The following is a 16,627-nucleotide window of genomic DNA, read 5'->3' as shown; positions in this document are numbered from 1 at the left end:
CCACCAAGTCTCTCTCATTTAGAAATAGCTTTTCGATTATTACAGTGTGTTCCTCCTATTACAGTGTGTACAGTGGATTATCGATTCCGCTTCATCTTTTCAATGAGACATGCAAAATCCTGAGTTGTCAAGTTTATCTCAGTCTGTTACTTATTGCTACAGTTTATAGCACTTGTTCACGTGTCTGGACTCTATAATAAACTTCAAAAATACCTAAACTTGTTGAATGAAGAAGATAAACCTCTAACTTCTGTAGAATTAAAGCTTTCTTAAATTAGAAGGTAATTAAATCTCAAGACCTCAGGGTTTCTTAGAAAGATTTCTAATGATGAACCAATGCTGTCCCATCTCCCGGCAAAAAGCTTCAATGCAATTACTGCTACTCAAAGCCTTCCAAGTAGCAAAGCAATTGAAAAGAAATGGGCAATCTCACATGATCTATTCATAATCCAGAGAAACATGCAAATACCACATCAGTTTTACCCTGCAGCTTCTTGGGAAACCTACAGAACTAGGACTACTTGCCCCTGGACTTCACCAGAAGCCCTCTCTCACATCAGCGTCCACCTTGAAGCACTATGGTAAGTTTTTCAAACTCTCGTTATAAATAAAACAGAATGTTGCAGCAGTTTTACTTTAATCTGAAACAAACTGTTCAAATTAAGGACCGTGCTTCTTTCCATCTCCAAATGCAACTGTGAAGCCAGTAATCCCCCCGCGTGCCCCCCCCCCGCCGTCAGCGAGTCCCCAGGCCCCCTCGCGGCCCGCCCCCCCGTCAGCGAGCCTCCCCCCGGCCCTTCACTCACCCTGGCCGCCCCTTTCTCCGCAAGCCTTTTCTTGTTCCGTTTCTTCTGCTCCTCAGCCTTCAGCAGCAGCAGCGCGGCCGGAGCCGCCTTGTTGGGGGCGCCACCGCCGCCTGTCAGGCCCAGAGCTACCGCCTCGTCGTCTTCTTCCCGGCCAGGCAGGCTCCGGGGCTGCTTCCTGCGGGAGCCCGTTGCGCAAGCCACGGCCCAGAGCAGCCCCAGCAGCAGCAGCAGCCCCAGGGCAGCCGTGGCGAGCAGCACAAGCCAGCTCGGGAGGCCCTGCGGCTCGAGGCCCAGCTCCAGACCCAGCTCTGTGCGCAGCAGGCCCAGCCCGACCGACAGCGCGTCCCGCACCCGGGCCGACACCTCCTCGGCCTGCTGGGCCAGCGCCTCCTGCCAGCTCCGCGCCGCCATCGCCGCTCCCACCCCGGAGGGGCCGAAACCGAGCGCGGGGCAGGCGCTTAAGCCGAGCGCATCTCCCGCCGCCGGGCCCCGCAGCCGGGCCGCCCGCCGCGGCTGAGGGCAGGACACAGTCGCTGGGAGCGGCCCGTTCAGCTCCGCAGCGCCTCGCTCTATCCCCGCCCCCGGCTAGAGTGCAACGTCACCTCTCAGGCTCCGCTGAACGTCGGCGGACGGCGCGGCGCAACGTCCCGCCCTACGCGGGGCGCAGAGTGACGTAGGGGCGGGGAAGTAGAACGCGCACCCGCCTCCGGTCTCTAGAGGAGCGATACGGGCGCATGCGCTGTTACTCTCTCTCCCGCGCCCGCCAGGGCTCCCTAGAGCTGTCAGTCTGCCTGGCCCCGCGGACGGGGCGGAGCCAGTCCCCCGCTACACGTGTCTCTGAGAACGCAGGGCAGCCATGTGCACCATGCTACTAGGGACAGCGCGCCCCGAGTGCTGGGGGCAGCGTGACCACGAGCCCTAAAGCATTTTCTTCCCGCGGTGCCTTGGAGCCCACGCTGCCGCTGGGACGGGCTAGCATTGGGTTACGCATTGACAGGGTGAGACACCCCAATAGCCCATGGCTTGCTCAAGAGGGCAGCGCAGTGCCCGGACTCTCAGCAGACCCTCCTGTCTGTTTTGGGGGCCAGGAAGTATCCCTATTTTTGGAGGGACTCTTCCATTGCTTCTCCTCCTGCCACAATCTTTGCCAACTGGCTGCTGCCCCTGATTGTGAGCATACAATTCCCGTTGACTTTGAGGACCAAGGTTGGCCCTAAATGTTAAATTGCCTTTGTTTTAATCAAAAACTGCAAAAATAATATTTGCTGAAGTAAGGTGGGCTATGTCTAGTCTATCAGTAATATCTCCTCTCCAGATAAATTCAACTCAAATCAAAAGTTCTTATCTACCATCACTCTTCATTATGAAGAATTTTTGTGCCTGAATGAATGACATGGTGAGATTGCCAGTATGGGGAGTACCAGCTTGTATATTATGCTGGCAAGTGGCTAGAGATCAGCATTGCCCATCATACTGCAAAGAATATATGTATATTAGTGAGTTAACAGTACTGTACTTGTAATCTCTATTTCAGTTTGCAACTTGTCAAACTCCATTTGAATGAGGAAGAGATGGCACAACTTGAAGAACATGGAAGTCCCTATCTCACGGTCACTACCTCACAAATGTTAAGAATTTTTTTTTTTTAGTAGTTCTGTGTATTCTATTCTGTTGATAATCTTAAAGACAGTAGGCCAAATTCTGCTTTCAGACACAAGCACGCACAGAGCTCAGCATAACTGCAGTGGGAGTTTTGCATGTAGAGCTTGGTTCTCCACTGCCTTGCATCTTGTGTAGTTATTTACACCTGTGCAAAGTAGTAACCATATCCCCCACCCTAGCTGAATTTGTTGTATAGATGGGACCTTGGGAAAAAGTTGTAATTGTAGAATAAAACAAACAAATCAGGCTTTGCTTGATTAATTTTTCATCTTGACTGCGTGCAGATGAGATCACACCATCTCAAAAAGATATATTGGAATTGGAAAAGATTCCGAAAAGGGCAACAAAAGTATGAGGGGTATGGAACAGCTTCTGTATGAAAAGAGATTTATAAGACTGGAACTTTTCAGTTTGGAAAAGAGACGACTGAGAGGGGATATGATGGAGGTCTATAAAATGACTGGTGTGGAGAAAGTAAATAAGGAAGTAAATATGAACTAGGAGTCACCAAATGAAATTAATAGGCAGCAGGTTTAAAACAAACAAAAGGAAGTATTTCTTCAAACAACAGAGTCAACCTGTGTAGCCAAGATTATAACAGGGTTCAAAAATAATTAGATAAGTTCAGGAGGATAGGTCCATCAATGGCTATTAGCCAGGATGGGCAGAGATGATGTCCCTCGCCTCTGTTTGCCAGAAGTTGGGAACGGGTGACAGGGGATGGATCACTTGATGATTATCTGTTTTGTTCATTTCCTCTGGGGCACCTGGCTTTGACCACTGTCAGAAGACAGGATACTGGGCTAGATGGACTTTTGGTCTGACCCAGTATGACCATTTTTACGTTCTTAATAATTTCACACTCTACTTTTGAAAGCAATAATGGATACATCTAAATTTCTTGAATTTTGTGAGAAACACTCTAGACCATCAAAAAGAACAGGAATACTTGTGGCACCTTAAAGACTAACAAATTCATTATTTTTAAGAGATCAGCAGCTCTGTTTTAAGTGTTGGGGTGGGTTTCTTTACACTTTAATGTATTTGTGCATGATGCTTTTTTGGTTTAAAAGTAACATTATATGTTTTCAGTTAATGGGCAATCTCATTAATTACCAAGTGCCAGATTTTCAACAGGACTCAGCACCCACAATCAGCCAAATTTTCAAACAAGGTCATCATGTCAGATGCTAAACTCTTTTGAAAATCTGGCCCTTGTGCCTAAATTTAGTTTTTGAAAATCTGACCCCAGTTGTGAGTGCTCGACACTTGAAAAATCTGGCCCTCAAGTGCTGAGTTCCTGCAGAATTGTTGTGCTTCGAAAGCCAATTGCTTTCCACTGTCTATGGGCCAGATTATTTTCTGATGACATTCTTCTGAAGTCAGTGAGGCTACACCACAGATTAATTTGGCCCACTGTTTCCATCTGTATCTTTATTTATCAATGGTTTTCATAACTGCAGTCATCACATCCTACCTGCAGACTTCTCTTCATATTTTTATTAAAAATGCATTGGGTACATCAGTAGTCGAGAAATTAAGGCATAATACAAATATAAACTTTTCATTTATTTTAATAGAGTAATTACAGCTTAGATGATATTGAATACTGATGTCTCTGCTCTTAAATTGTGAATACAAAAAATCTTTCATTTGCAAATATTTATTGGCAATAAAAGTTCTGGCACTATTTTTTTGTCAAATATCTTGCTCCATGTTACCAACTCTGTAGACTGACAGCCAAATGCTGCTTCATTATCTGTAATTTACTTTAATTTACATATTGCTGAGAGAGTTCATGGTGATCACAAGCAGAAAAATGGGGCTTTGTACCAGTAACTATTTAACGTAGTTTTGGTAAGCTTTTAAGACTAAACATTGGTTTAATTGAAAATGAGAAAGCTTGGCGGTATATAGCCCCTGGGTGCTTTAGGATACACTGTGCACATCTAATGAAAGGCTTTGGTATGAATATTATAGTGTTCATTAAAGACTCAGTTCAGCCACCCTTAACATGGTGAGTAGGACCTTACTCTGTGAGTAGTTCCATTGATTAAGGTGCTACTCTATGAGAGTAAAGGTGGCAGAATTGAACCCTATATGTGAAAATGATCAGCCAACAAGGGTGGAATTTGCGAATCATTATTAACTTGCAGAAATGACACACATATTTTAAATTCAAAATAAACAATATAATTACTTGAGCAAAGTATTTTCTTTGAATCTGAGGTAACCATTCAGGCAATAACAATGTAACACAAACTACAGTGTTCTCTTTTGATAAGAACCACATCTGTCCTGGATGATTTGATTCTTATAAGGGGTTGATGCTTACAAATGGAAAATTTTATTAGTATAGGAATGATTTTTGTCCCAGTGGTTTTGATGACTATATGTGGTTGATTCTTATACACCTCTACCCCGATATAATGCGACCCAATATAACGCGAGTTCACATACAACGTGATAAAGCTCTTGACACGCTGCTCTGAGCAGTGTGTTAAGGGTGCCGGGCCAGGCTGGTTCAAGGGCCCGGGCCGAGGGAGATCTGAGGGGCAGGAGCGGTGGGAGGGCACTTTTGGGGGCCCCACAGTCCCAGAGTGGCCCGGGGATTAGCAGGGGGCTGGGAGCAGCCTGCTCTGCTTCCCTCCTGGCCCCAGCCATGTCGTTCAGGGGAGGGGGTTTGGGAGAAGGGATCCCCTCGGCACTCACCAGCAGCGTCAGAAGCGGAGCAGTCCAGCCCCTGCCCGCTCCACTCTGCCAGTTCCCAGCCGCAGTGCTCCGCTTCCCAGCACAGGTGAGTGTTGGGGGTTGTCCTTTCCCCAACTCCCCTGCACTCACCTGCGGCGGGAAGTGAAGCAACCCAGCCCCAGCCAGCTCCACTCCATCAGCTCCCAGATGTGGCGCTCCACTTCCCCCCGCAGGTGAGTGCAGGACCTTTCCGCCCCCCAGCAACAAGGCTGGGGTCTGAGCAAGGAAAGCGGAGCGGGCTGGGGCCGCGTCGCTCCGCTTCCTGTCGCAGGTGAGTGCGGGGGGGCATCCTTTCCCCATCCTCCCCACACTCACTGACGGCGGAAAGCGGAGCACCACAGCTGGGAGCTGGTAGGGTGGAGCAGACAGGCTAGGCTGCTCTGCTTCCCACTACTGCCGGTGAGTGCCTGTCAGGGGATGGGGTTGGGGTGGATAGGGGTCGGAGCAGTCAGGGGACAGGGGGGTTGGGTAGGAGGTGTGATCCTGGGGATGATCAGAGATGGGAGTCTCTGGAGGAGGCGGTCAGGGTACAAGGAACGGGGGGGGGGCGGCAAAGCAAGTTTCATATAACGCAGTCTCACCTATAACGCGGTGAGATTTTTTGTCTCCCAAGGACCGTGTTATATCAGGATAGAGGTATATTAGTGATTCTTATAAATGGAGTCCACTTTATGTAAAAGCTAGATATTAGTACTATTATAATAAACTAGCATATGCAGGAAAACATTGCAAGAATTCAAGTCAAGGCTAAATTCCAAAATATAACTGATTGAATTTAAGGACCAGAGCTATCTAAAAGCAGAACTGGGTACCACCAAGTGGTAGCATCACTGATGATAACAGCATAGTTCTGGGAAATAGATTTGTCTAGATCTAGATTCTAGGGGATAAAAGGGTGTGTTGTAAAATCATGTTAGCTGACCCTATTTGAAGTGTGTCTTTGTTCTGTTCTCTTAAATTGATAAAATAACAAATTATATATATATCAAAATAGGATATTTTTATTCCAAAACACACAATCTTCCACCATCATAACAATAGGTGTGAATTAAAACTGAGATTGTTGTTTCAGTGCAAGTTTTTGTCATTCAGCCTTGCAGGATGGAATGAGTACATCAAAGCTCCAGATACTACCTTGGTTATCCATTGAATACCACATCTAATGCAATATTCTCATACTGTTCTTCAAAGCTGTTAATAAGCTTGACCCGAGCTATTTCAAGGACTCTGGCCCAAATCTTCAAATGGATTTGGCGCCTAAACTCCCATTAAAATCGTTGTAAGTTAGGTGCCTAGATACCTTTGAGGATTTAGGACTCTCTCTCCTCTCTGCCAATATGATCTCCCATGTGAATTGCATTTTTCAGGGAAAATGGAAATGTTCACTGGAAATCTCATCTCTTAAATATAGCATTCCCCAGAGCATGCAGCAGAAGAAAATAGGACTACACATTCCAAAATAGAAGCAGGTCATTAAAGTAAAGAACAAGATTGAAACATGGAACATTGTGAACATAGTTCTTTGCTCCCTCTTTTGTCATCTTTCCTCTCCCTGCAGACATTCTTTGTTTCATCGTGATTATCAAACAACCCCTTTTTACAACTCACTGTTCCCTCTTCTGAGACTGCAGATGCTCCCCTGGAAACAGAACTGGTGCACCAGGAGTTGTGGCAAAATTCCTGGGGGCTGCACATCTGGCAAGGAGCTCGGTGGCACTGGCGGCAGGGAGTCTGTTGCTTTGTGGATCCTCTGATACCCATTTCATGAGGAGGTGGGTTCATCACAAGAGTGCATGGCTACCTCAGCCAGTGGACTGATGTAGCCTTATCACAGCAGTGCTGCAGTTGCTCTGTAGGCTGGGGGGAAGATGCTTTCCATTTTCTCTCCATATCTGCTACTCAGGCTAGATGTTAGGAAAAAAATTTGTGCCTTAAATGTAGCTCTTGCTCAGCTAGTAACCTATTTGTGAGGTAATGCCTCCTGCCATCTATTCCTATCTAAAACTGTGTCTACGCTACAGAGCCTATGCCAGCATAGCTATGCTGGCGTAGCTGCCTAATGTAGATGCAGCATACGCCAACAAAACAAGGAGTTCTGCCAATATAGGAACACCACCTCTTTGAATGACATAGTTAGGCAGACCAAAGCCCTCTTTTGTTGGCACAGCTATGTCTACGTGGTGGAGAGGAATGGGGTGTGGGGGTTGTTGGCATAGATGTCACAAGGGGACATGGCTTTTTCACATTCTTGACTGACATAGCTTGCCGGTATCAATTTTAAGGGTAGACAATGCCTAAGTGAGAGACCTAAGATCAGATTTTGCATTGCACAGTGGCTGCTTTACACTTCATCATCAGTGTAATCTAGCCCTAAAGCCAATTTAACTGGTCCAGGAAGTTTCACCTCAGTGTAAGGGTGATCTCCCAGTGGCACATAGCTAGGGTCCTACCATTCACAATCCATTTTGGTTAATTTCACGGTCATAGGATTGTTTTTAAATTTTAAATTTCATGATATCAGGAATTTACATCTGAAATTTCATGGCAGTGTAATTGTAGAGTTCCTGATACAAAAAGGAGTTGTGGAGGGATTGTGGTACTGCTACACTTACTTCTGTGCTGCTGCTGGTGGCGGCTCTGCCTTTAGAGCTAGGCAGCACAGGAGTAAGGATGGCATGGTGTGATATTGTCACTCTTCTGTGCTGCTGCCTGCAGAGCTGGGCCCTCATTCAGCAACTGCCATTCTCCAGCTGCCCAACTCTGAAGGCAGCAGCGCAGAAGTAAGGGTGGCAACATTGTGACCCTCCCTAAAATAACCTTGTGACCCCCTGCAACTCCCTTTTGGGTCAGGATCCCCAATTTGAGAAACGCTAGTCTCCCCTGTGAAATCTGTATAGTATTGGGTAAAAGCATACAAAAGACCAGATTTCATGGGAGGGAGACTAAATTTCACGGTCCATGACATGTTTTTCATGGCTGGGAATTTTGTAGGGCCCTACATATAGATAGTGTAGGTGCTCTTATATCACTCCTTTCCCTATCTGCTGGTATAATATGGAAAAAGGAGGGTCCCTAGAGGATAGGAACATAGCCATGGTGTCTTTTCCCCAAGCACATCCTTTGTTATAAATTTGGCCCCTTCAAGTCTTTACAGCCAGCATAAACTGGAGCAGTCCTATGGTTACTATAACTTGATACAAGGGAACGGATTCTGCTCAGGAGCTACAGAATCACAAAGGTGAGCTCTGAGTCACCTTCAAATGTACACAAACATGGTGTGAAGTTCTGTGCAGACCATCTGCACCCAGCACCCTAGACTTGAACCTATGTCTGTTTGGTAAGTATTTATCATAAATATACACTTTAATTCTAGAATCCAGAGCCAAGCCTTCTGAACTATTCATTGTTACTGTTAAATGTTTGTATATATTACCGTTTCTGCCTTGTGCTGTATATAATAAGTAAAGGCATGCCCCAAAGAGCTTGACTTCAGTGAGACTACCCATGAGCTTAAAGTTTAGAACATACACAAGTGTAGGATTGATTTATCACAAATCACTCCATCCTTGCCTCTCATCATTTTTTCTGGATTTAAAATTTGTTCTTAGTAGTCAAAATGGATATAACATTTAAAACACCTCGTTTCTTTTTTGTCTATTGTCTTGTTCTTTCATATCCATATGTACTGTACCAATAGGTCAATTTAATGTTGGTATCAGAATGACTGTTGGGGAATGAACCCCTCCTTTTCTTTGCAGATGTTCTTGCATAAATGCCAATTGTACCACTGCCAAACTCTTTTGGATGTCACTGGAACAGTCCCAACCCTTTATAAACCGTGAGGCCTAGGCACTAATACTTTTCAGTTAAGGGGATTCCCTAACACACAGTTTTTTGCCATGTTAGACTGAGATTCCTACAGAGGACAGCTTGCTTACTTACCAAATCAGTGGTTCTGGGTCACCAATGTGGTCAGATGTTTGGCTGCATGTGTGTGTTTTTTCTGTGTGCTATACTGACTCTGGCAGGCTTGCCAATGGGGGAGTGGGGGGGGGGGGTCTTTCAGAGGGGGGGAAGGAGGCAATTGCTCAGGAGTCTAGGTGATTTAAAAGGGCCTTGGGGCCTCCAGCTGCTGCTGCTGGCAGTGCAGCGGGGCTAAGGCAAGCTTCTGTCTGCCCTCGCTTTGCACTGCTCCTGGAAGTGGCCAGCACATCGCTGCAGCCCTTGGGGAGGGGGTCTCCATGCATTGCCTCCATCCCGCGCGCCGACTCCACAGCTCCCATTGGCTGGGAACTGTGGCTGATGGGAGTGGCAGGGACAGTGCCTGCGGATATGGTGCACGGAGACACTCTGGGCTCCCTGCCTAGGATCTGCTGCCAGAGAGGTGTGCTGGTCACTTTTGGGAGCCCTGCCAAGGTAAGTGCCGACCCCCTGACTCCCTGCTGCACTCCAACCCCTGCCTCAGCCTAGAGTCTGCACCCCCTCCTGCACCCAAACTCCCTTCCAGAGCCTGCACCCCCTCCCACACCAAAACTCCATCTCAGAGCCTGCATCTGCATCCCCTCTCACATCCAAACTCCCTCCCAGAACCTGCACCCGCCCCCCTCCAGCCTGGTGAAAGTGGGTGAGGGTTGGGGAGGGCGAGAGATGGAAGGAGCGGGAATGAAGTAAGCAGGGGGCAGGGCCTCGCAGAAGGGACGTGACAGGAGAATGGTCTCAGATAAGGGGCGGGGCAAAGGTCTATAGGTTTGCGCGATTAGACAGTTGACAACGCTACCAGGTGGGTATATGCAAGGCCTGGTCGTGCCTGAAGAGCGTGTCCAGCAGCGCAGCCTGCAGTTCACTGGGCACCAGCCAGTGCAGGTGCAGCACCGCCCAAATGTCAGGCGGACCATGGCCGCGTTGGCGTGGCTTGAGTGTGTGTGTGGGGCCCATTGACTGTTCTGCCCTGGGGTCTGGAATTGCTGTCAGCGGGCCTGGACTCTGGCCAGATAGCCCATACAGCATCCCAATAAATCCACAGATTCAGTTTGGAGCAAAGGAAGCTGGTCAGGTTTATTGCTAACGAAGCATGGTCCTAATGTCCCGACTCAATGGTTACAGGTACCCTAACACATGTATGCCCATTGCAATGGACTAGCTCAGTTAATGGCAGGACTTCCCATTATCCCCTAGGCCAGCCAAAGACAAACCCTCTGAAATATCTTTTTATACATCAATACAAACAAGTTATGCACTGCTCCTCTAATGTAGTTAGTTGACACCCTCTGATGTAGCCAATTACCACCCATCACCTTGTACATCTCTGTCCATCACACTGTCATCTGGACCTAATCTTTAGGATGGGTCGGTGTGTTCCTGTATCTTTGGGGAATGTGTTTGGTATCGAAGTGTTCTGGTACCACCTTTCTGGAATGTCTTTGCATATATATTCTTATGCCTAGCACCACTTAGGAATGTGTGTTTCTACAATATTAGCCCTGTTCTTGCCAGATTCTGTGAGCAGGGTGTGCCTCTTGCTCACAACTTAACTTTGCTTTATAGCAGCAATGTTTGACTACTTTAGGCCAGGCTTCAGGCCTCATACCAGTCCTCTAATACATGGGCTTATGTTTCAGGCCCTCCTCCTATTACAGAGGATATCTCTCAGTTTTGTCTTAATGTTATCTTATCCATTTCTTTTAGTTACACTCTTGTGTACTGGTCTACTAACTATTCTATAATCTTAGAGCTAGGATGTGCAACTCTTACCTATGCCATTGTGAACATACTCCTGTGAGTGGTCCCATTGATTTCAAAGGATTACTCATGCAAATAAATGCTCATTAACACTAATAACTGCCAAGTTTTGTGCAGCCTATGTGTGAAATTATATAGATTTAATTGATTAATTGGCATATATCAAAAACTTCATCTTCCAAAGATTATGGGACTTTAGTACTGGTGAAAGACATTGTCTAGAAAGCCATGGTGAATGAAGTTCTCTTTATCTACTCAGCACCAGAGGGCAAGCTTTCCATATAATCTGCCTAGTCATCATACCTCAGTCCTAATCTATGGGGGCCTTCCTCTCAGGATAACAGGGACAGTTCAGTCTCTATTGCCCCATGCAGTTCTTGGCCTCTCTGCTTAGTCTACCATTAAGTGAAAAGTGAAGTTGTGAGTTTGGAATGATGGAGCTGGAACAGAGTCCCATCAAATTCATCTCAGATAGGAGGAACCACCAAATATCAATCAGAGGGGGCAATTTTTAATCCCTTCTGAAATGAGCTGGATAAAAACCAATGACCTACAAATGACAGGATCCATATTTTATTAGCAGTTCCCTGAGGCATCCACTCCCCTAGTAAGGGCTAACCTAAGATTTATTTCTTTAAAGTTCCAACTAGCTCAGTTCAAAGGATTGTGCAGAGGAAGAAGTGGGGAGGGGGCACAGGATTGCACTGATAAGCAGTACTGGATTTATCATGGCGCGGGCCCCACGGTTGAAAGGGGCCATGGCCCACTCTTCTCCATCCCCTGCTCTCTCCTGTGGGGTCAGAAGCTTGATGCTGCTGGCTGCTGGGGCTCCGTAGCAGGCTCTGCCAGCAGCCAAGCTCCTCCCCTGCCTCTTTCCCCAGCATGCTGATAAGTTCCCTCTTCCCCCCACCCCTGCTGCCGATCAGCTGCTTGCCAGCAGGAGCGGGGAGGACAAGCGGAGCCGCAGCATGCTCGCTGCTCCGGGGAGGAGGAGGAGAAGAGGCAGGGGTGAGGCCTTGGAGAAGGGGCTGGAATTGGGGCATACCCCCTCCAGCCCCCTGCATGAGCACTCCCACAATTCCAGCCCACACCTACAGCCCTCTGCCCACCCTGACCCCATGCACCCCCCTCACACGCCCCCTGCACCCCCCTTACATACCCAGATCCCCCTGCCCTGACTCCTGCACCCCCTCACATACCCCAAGCCCCTGCCCTGACTCCTGCACCCCCTCACACACATCCAGCCCCCTGCACCCTCTCACACACATCCAGCCCCCTGTCCTGACCCCTGCACTCCTCACACCTCCCCAGCTCCCTGCCCTGACCCTGCACTCCCCTCCCACCTCCTCAGCACCCCCTCACACACACACAGCCCCCTGCCCTGACCCCTGCACCCCCACCTCTCCAGCCCCCTGCCCTGACTCCTGCATTCCCCCTCACACCGCCACAGCCTCCTGCACCTCCTCTCACCCCCCACACACCCCCAGCACCCAGCCTTGACCCTTGCACCCCCACACCTCCCCAGCCCTCTGCCCTGACTCCTGCACCCCTCACATCCCCACCCCCATCCTGAGAACCAAACAGGAGCTGCCCCAGGTAAGTGCTCCACACCCCAACATCCTGCCCCAACCCTGAGCCCCTTCCCTTGCCCTACCTCCTGGCCAGACCCCTCACCCCATCATTTTTTTACAATATTTGGAAAGATCATTAAGTGGTCCATCGAGACCCTCCATGATTTTCAAGTGGTCCGTGGAAAAATAAGTTAAACTACAAGAACAATCAAGGTACCTCACTTTATTTTCATTTAATTGCTATTACTTATAGGAGGAAGAGGAATGACTGCACCAAGGAAGAAGGGGTATCATGAGCAGCCACCTCTGTGAAGAGGTGCACAAGAGAACCGTGCTCTGAATACATAAAGTGCTAAAAAATGGGAATTTTGGCTTCACTCTCTGTGCTTTTATACCCTATCTGTAAAAAGGGAATAATACCACTTAGCCATGTGCCCAAGTTATTACTGAGACCCACTGGCTCTAGCAGCTAAAAGGCCAAACTGCTGAAGCTCCTACAGTGCTTGCCTCCAAATCATGGTGCACCTGGCAAATTAGCAGCACTGTAGGGCTTTGGGGTATGGTGTAGCCCCAATAATTATATTAGCATTAGAACGATAACACACAAGTCCCGCAAAAGAGAGAGACAAAGCAAGCTGCTCCCTAAAACAGTCACTACTCAGCCCACTTTACTCTAGGCCAGGGGTAAAAGTAGGCCGTTACAGGCCAGTACGACCAGTAAGAAGCCAGTACTGACCTGTATGCAGCTGCCACAGCAAAGAACCCTCGTTAAAATGCTGCCGTGGCCAGGGCCGGCGCTACCATTTAGGCGACCTAGGCAATGGCCTAGGGTGCCAGAATTTTTGGGGGGCGCTATTTTGCCAAGGGGACGGCACGCGGGTTCGGTGGACCTACCGCAGTGATGCCGGCGGATGGTCCGCTGCTGGAAAGACTCCTGCGGCAGGTCCACCGGAGCCTTTAGACCAGCGGACCATCCGCAGGCATGACTGCGGTAGGTCCACTGGGGCCAAGGGGGGCGGCGAAATGGCCATCCACCTTGGGCGTCAGAAACCCTGGCGCCGCTCCTGGCCGTGGCAGCGCTTTAACGTAGTTGCCCATTCCTCTCCACCCCCCGGCCGCTGACAGGGGAGGGTGAGTAAAAGTGGCAGCTGCCCTGGGGCCGGCGATTTAAAAGGGCCCAGGGCTTCCTGCCACCACTACCAGCAGCGGCCGGAGACCCAGGTGCTTTTAAATAGCTGCCAGAGCCCCGGGCAGTGCAGGCCAGGCAGCGCAGATGGCCGGCTCCCATACCCGGTAAGAGATTAATATTACTTTCACCCATGCTCTAGGCTGTCTGTCTGCAAAACTGACTCTGATTGCATGCTTCCCAACAAAGTCCCCTAGCCTGAAAGGAGGACCAGGAAACCCCATAGCATTTGAAGTGGTAATTCTTCAATTTTTATACAGTTTTTCATACATCATATTATTGACTAGCTCAAGTCACACTGGAAGTTTGTGGTAGAATCTGTAAAACAACCCACTTGGTTTTCTTAGGCAGTTGTGTGCCTTAACTATACAACATTTTTTACCAAAGCTATTTTAGTTGTCCTATAAGCCACGCTCTATCAATACAAGTACGTTGTTTGCCATCATGAAGGTCCTGCTTTGAATCAGAGCACTCCTAAACAAAATATTCAAACTGCACAAAGTTTAAAATAAGCTGAAAAAAAAATACAAAACTTCAGAGGCTGAAAAAAAATATCAGTAGCACATATTTAGCACTTTATAGCTTCCAAAAGCTGTACAAACATTAAGCACTTAAATTAAAAAAAAAATCACAGGAGTTAATTCCACACCCTACTGACTCAAAACACACCTGATGAGCACCAACTAGAATGATACAAAGGGTAAAGAAAGCACAGCAATGTTCTACACAACATTGTAGCATTTATATGTACATATGATTTAATGAAACATTTTAGTGGCTTATACCATTGAATTTAATAAAGTTAATGAATATTCTGAATTTCTTCTGTTTTTTGTTAAGTCAGTTGGAAATTCAACAAAATATTAAATGTTGTAAACCAAAGAGGAGCACTGTGGGTATCTGTTTTACTAGGTACCATTTATGGAAACTATCCTTCAATAACTGCTGCTCCATTTTTAGCCATGTCTAAAAGATGCACATTCTGGTTTCTGCATTAATATCATCCTGCCAAATTCCATCCAGATGTGTGCAGATGTTCACTTGGGAATTCTGGGTGAAGAATGTGAATAGAATACTATAAATAGTATACCAGTACTGTCTTTGAGTGTCATGGTAATAGGGGAGCAGGCAGCTGCTGATTAAAAAATCCTTACAGGAGAACAAGATGCTGTTAAAATCAAAGGGGACACAATTGTTGCAGATGCCAAAATCCTACTGGCACACACATTTTTTTTGGTCTTGAGGTTTGGATAATCCTCTAAGATGTTTTCCATTTATGTAGAATGTTTTATACTGAAGCTTCTCAGAAACTAAGTACATATAAACCCCACTGAAATACTGCCACCTTTGGGGAGGAGGTAGAGAGGACTTGCACAATGGTTAAGAGTTGAAATTTAGGAGAAGGCAATGGTTCAATCACCTTCAGAACACCTGTATAGAAGTGATATTATCAGACTGCCTCGCTTTGGAAGCTGGACATTTTTTTCCTTGCTCCTGATTGGTCCTCCTCCTCGCAGTGCTTCTACTGCGTTCTCATTTCTCTGCTCCCTTCTGTCCCTCCCTCCCACCTCTCTCAACTCCCTCTATCTCGGCCACTTATATACATCCTCCTGTTCCTTTCTTTTCCTAATCCTGTGCTCATATTAACTCATTTGCTACACTTTCCCCACAAGCCCATCCTCCATATAATATATATGAGAACAAAACAAAGAACAAACTGTAAAAAACATGTAATTAATGTGATGTTTGCCAGTTTTCACTCTGATCGCTCTGCTTGTATGTTGAATCACTCTCCTCTACCACCTTCTGTCTTGTCTATACTGTAACCATTTCAGGGCAATGACTGTCTTTTTCCTGTGTGTGTCTGATCATTGGTTTGTTCTGTGTCCAGAACAATAGGGTTGTGATCCTGATTGGGTCTTTGGGCACTACTGTAATATTGTTACTACTAATAAAAATAATTATAAAGACCTACAGATTCAGCTGGAGCAACCTCCCTGCCATTTTGCTTAGAGTTAAGTATGAAAGGCTGCTTCATATGCTACAGGTCTTGAACGTGGATTGTTCCAGAAAGTGATGAAAGACTTGAGATAAGGAAAGAAAACGTCTTGTTTAATGCTCTGTGTTTTGGCTCTGTCCTAGATAGAATCAAATCCTGACTGTCTGCCAAGGAGACCCTGGCATAGTTCTGACTCAGTGGAACAGCCTGTGTAGTCAGATAACTATCCAAACCTCAGAGTTATAGGAGACATAAAAGCAGCTTTTGAAATTGCTTTCTCCAAAGAACTGTTAGAACGGGAACAGTTCATGTTCAGGACAGAAGAGGAGAAGAGGGTTACAGTATCAGAGGAAATCAAATTTAGGGGAGATTATGAAAAATCAAGTGGATTTAGGGACCTGTAACCACAGACAATTTACAGAATCTTGCCTCTGATCCTCCTCTTTCACTATACTGCTATGACCAACCATACCAGCTAGTGCTTGCAGTCTATTAGGACACTGGATCAGACACTCAGCAATACTGGATGGCACTGTGTGGTAGAGCTTGGAGAGCCAGAAGGAGCTGCCTAAAGACATTTTTGCAAAATTAGATGTGAGATTTTCAAAAGAAAGGCAATAAATGTGGCTGGTTGCGGCAGGGCACTTGGACAGATCTCTGCTCCTTTTTTATTAGCATATTATAATGAGGCATTAGCAAATAGGAATTCCAAAGTGGCACTCAGCTGATGTGAGTGTCAGATGCTGCCAGGATGTCAATGGCTGCTTCTACCATTGGTGAATATTGAGGGAGGCCTTGGGAGGAATCTGGAAGACATAATGATGAAATGGAGGACACTCCACCATGGTGCCAAGAAGAAGCCAGCCAAACAGGCAGTATCTGTGGAAGGGAGCTCAGGCCAGAGTGAGGGAGA

The 16,627-nt window shown here is 47.0% G+C and overlaps 1 protein-coding gene across 2 annotated transcripts in view; it reads right to left on the bottom strand.

The window, feature by feature from the left end:
- MTDH (metadherin) overlaps nt 1–1,444 on the bottom strand; it is a 53,903-nt gene extending 52,459 nt beyond the window's left edge. Inside the window, exon 1 of one of the 2 annotated variants that reach the window (XM_030553532.1) lies at nt 807–1,444. In XM_030553532.1, the coding sequence (XP_030409392.1) occupies nt 807–1,217 (411 nt within the window). In that variant the 5' untranslated portion in view covers nt 1,218–1,444. The remainder of the gene's footprint in view (nt 1–806) is intronic. The other variant, XM_030553531.1, reaches the window with a different exon arrangement.
- Nucleotides 1,445–16,627: the final 15,183 nt, after the last annotated feature.

Source organism: Gopherus evgoodei, chromosome 2 (assembly GCF_007399415.2).
Source record: "Gopherus evgoodei ecotype Sinaloan lineage chromosome 2, rGopEvg1_v1.p, whole genome shotgun sequence".
Classification (NCBI taxonomy): Eukaryota; Metazoa; Chordata; order Testudines; family Testudinidae; genus Gopherus; species Gopherus evgoodei.
This window is presented reverse-complemented; position numbering and strand designations above follow the sequence as displayed.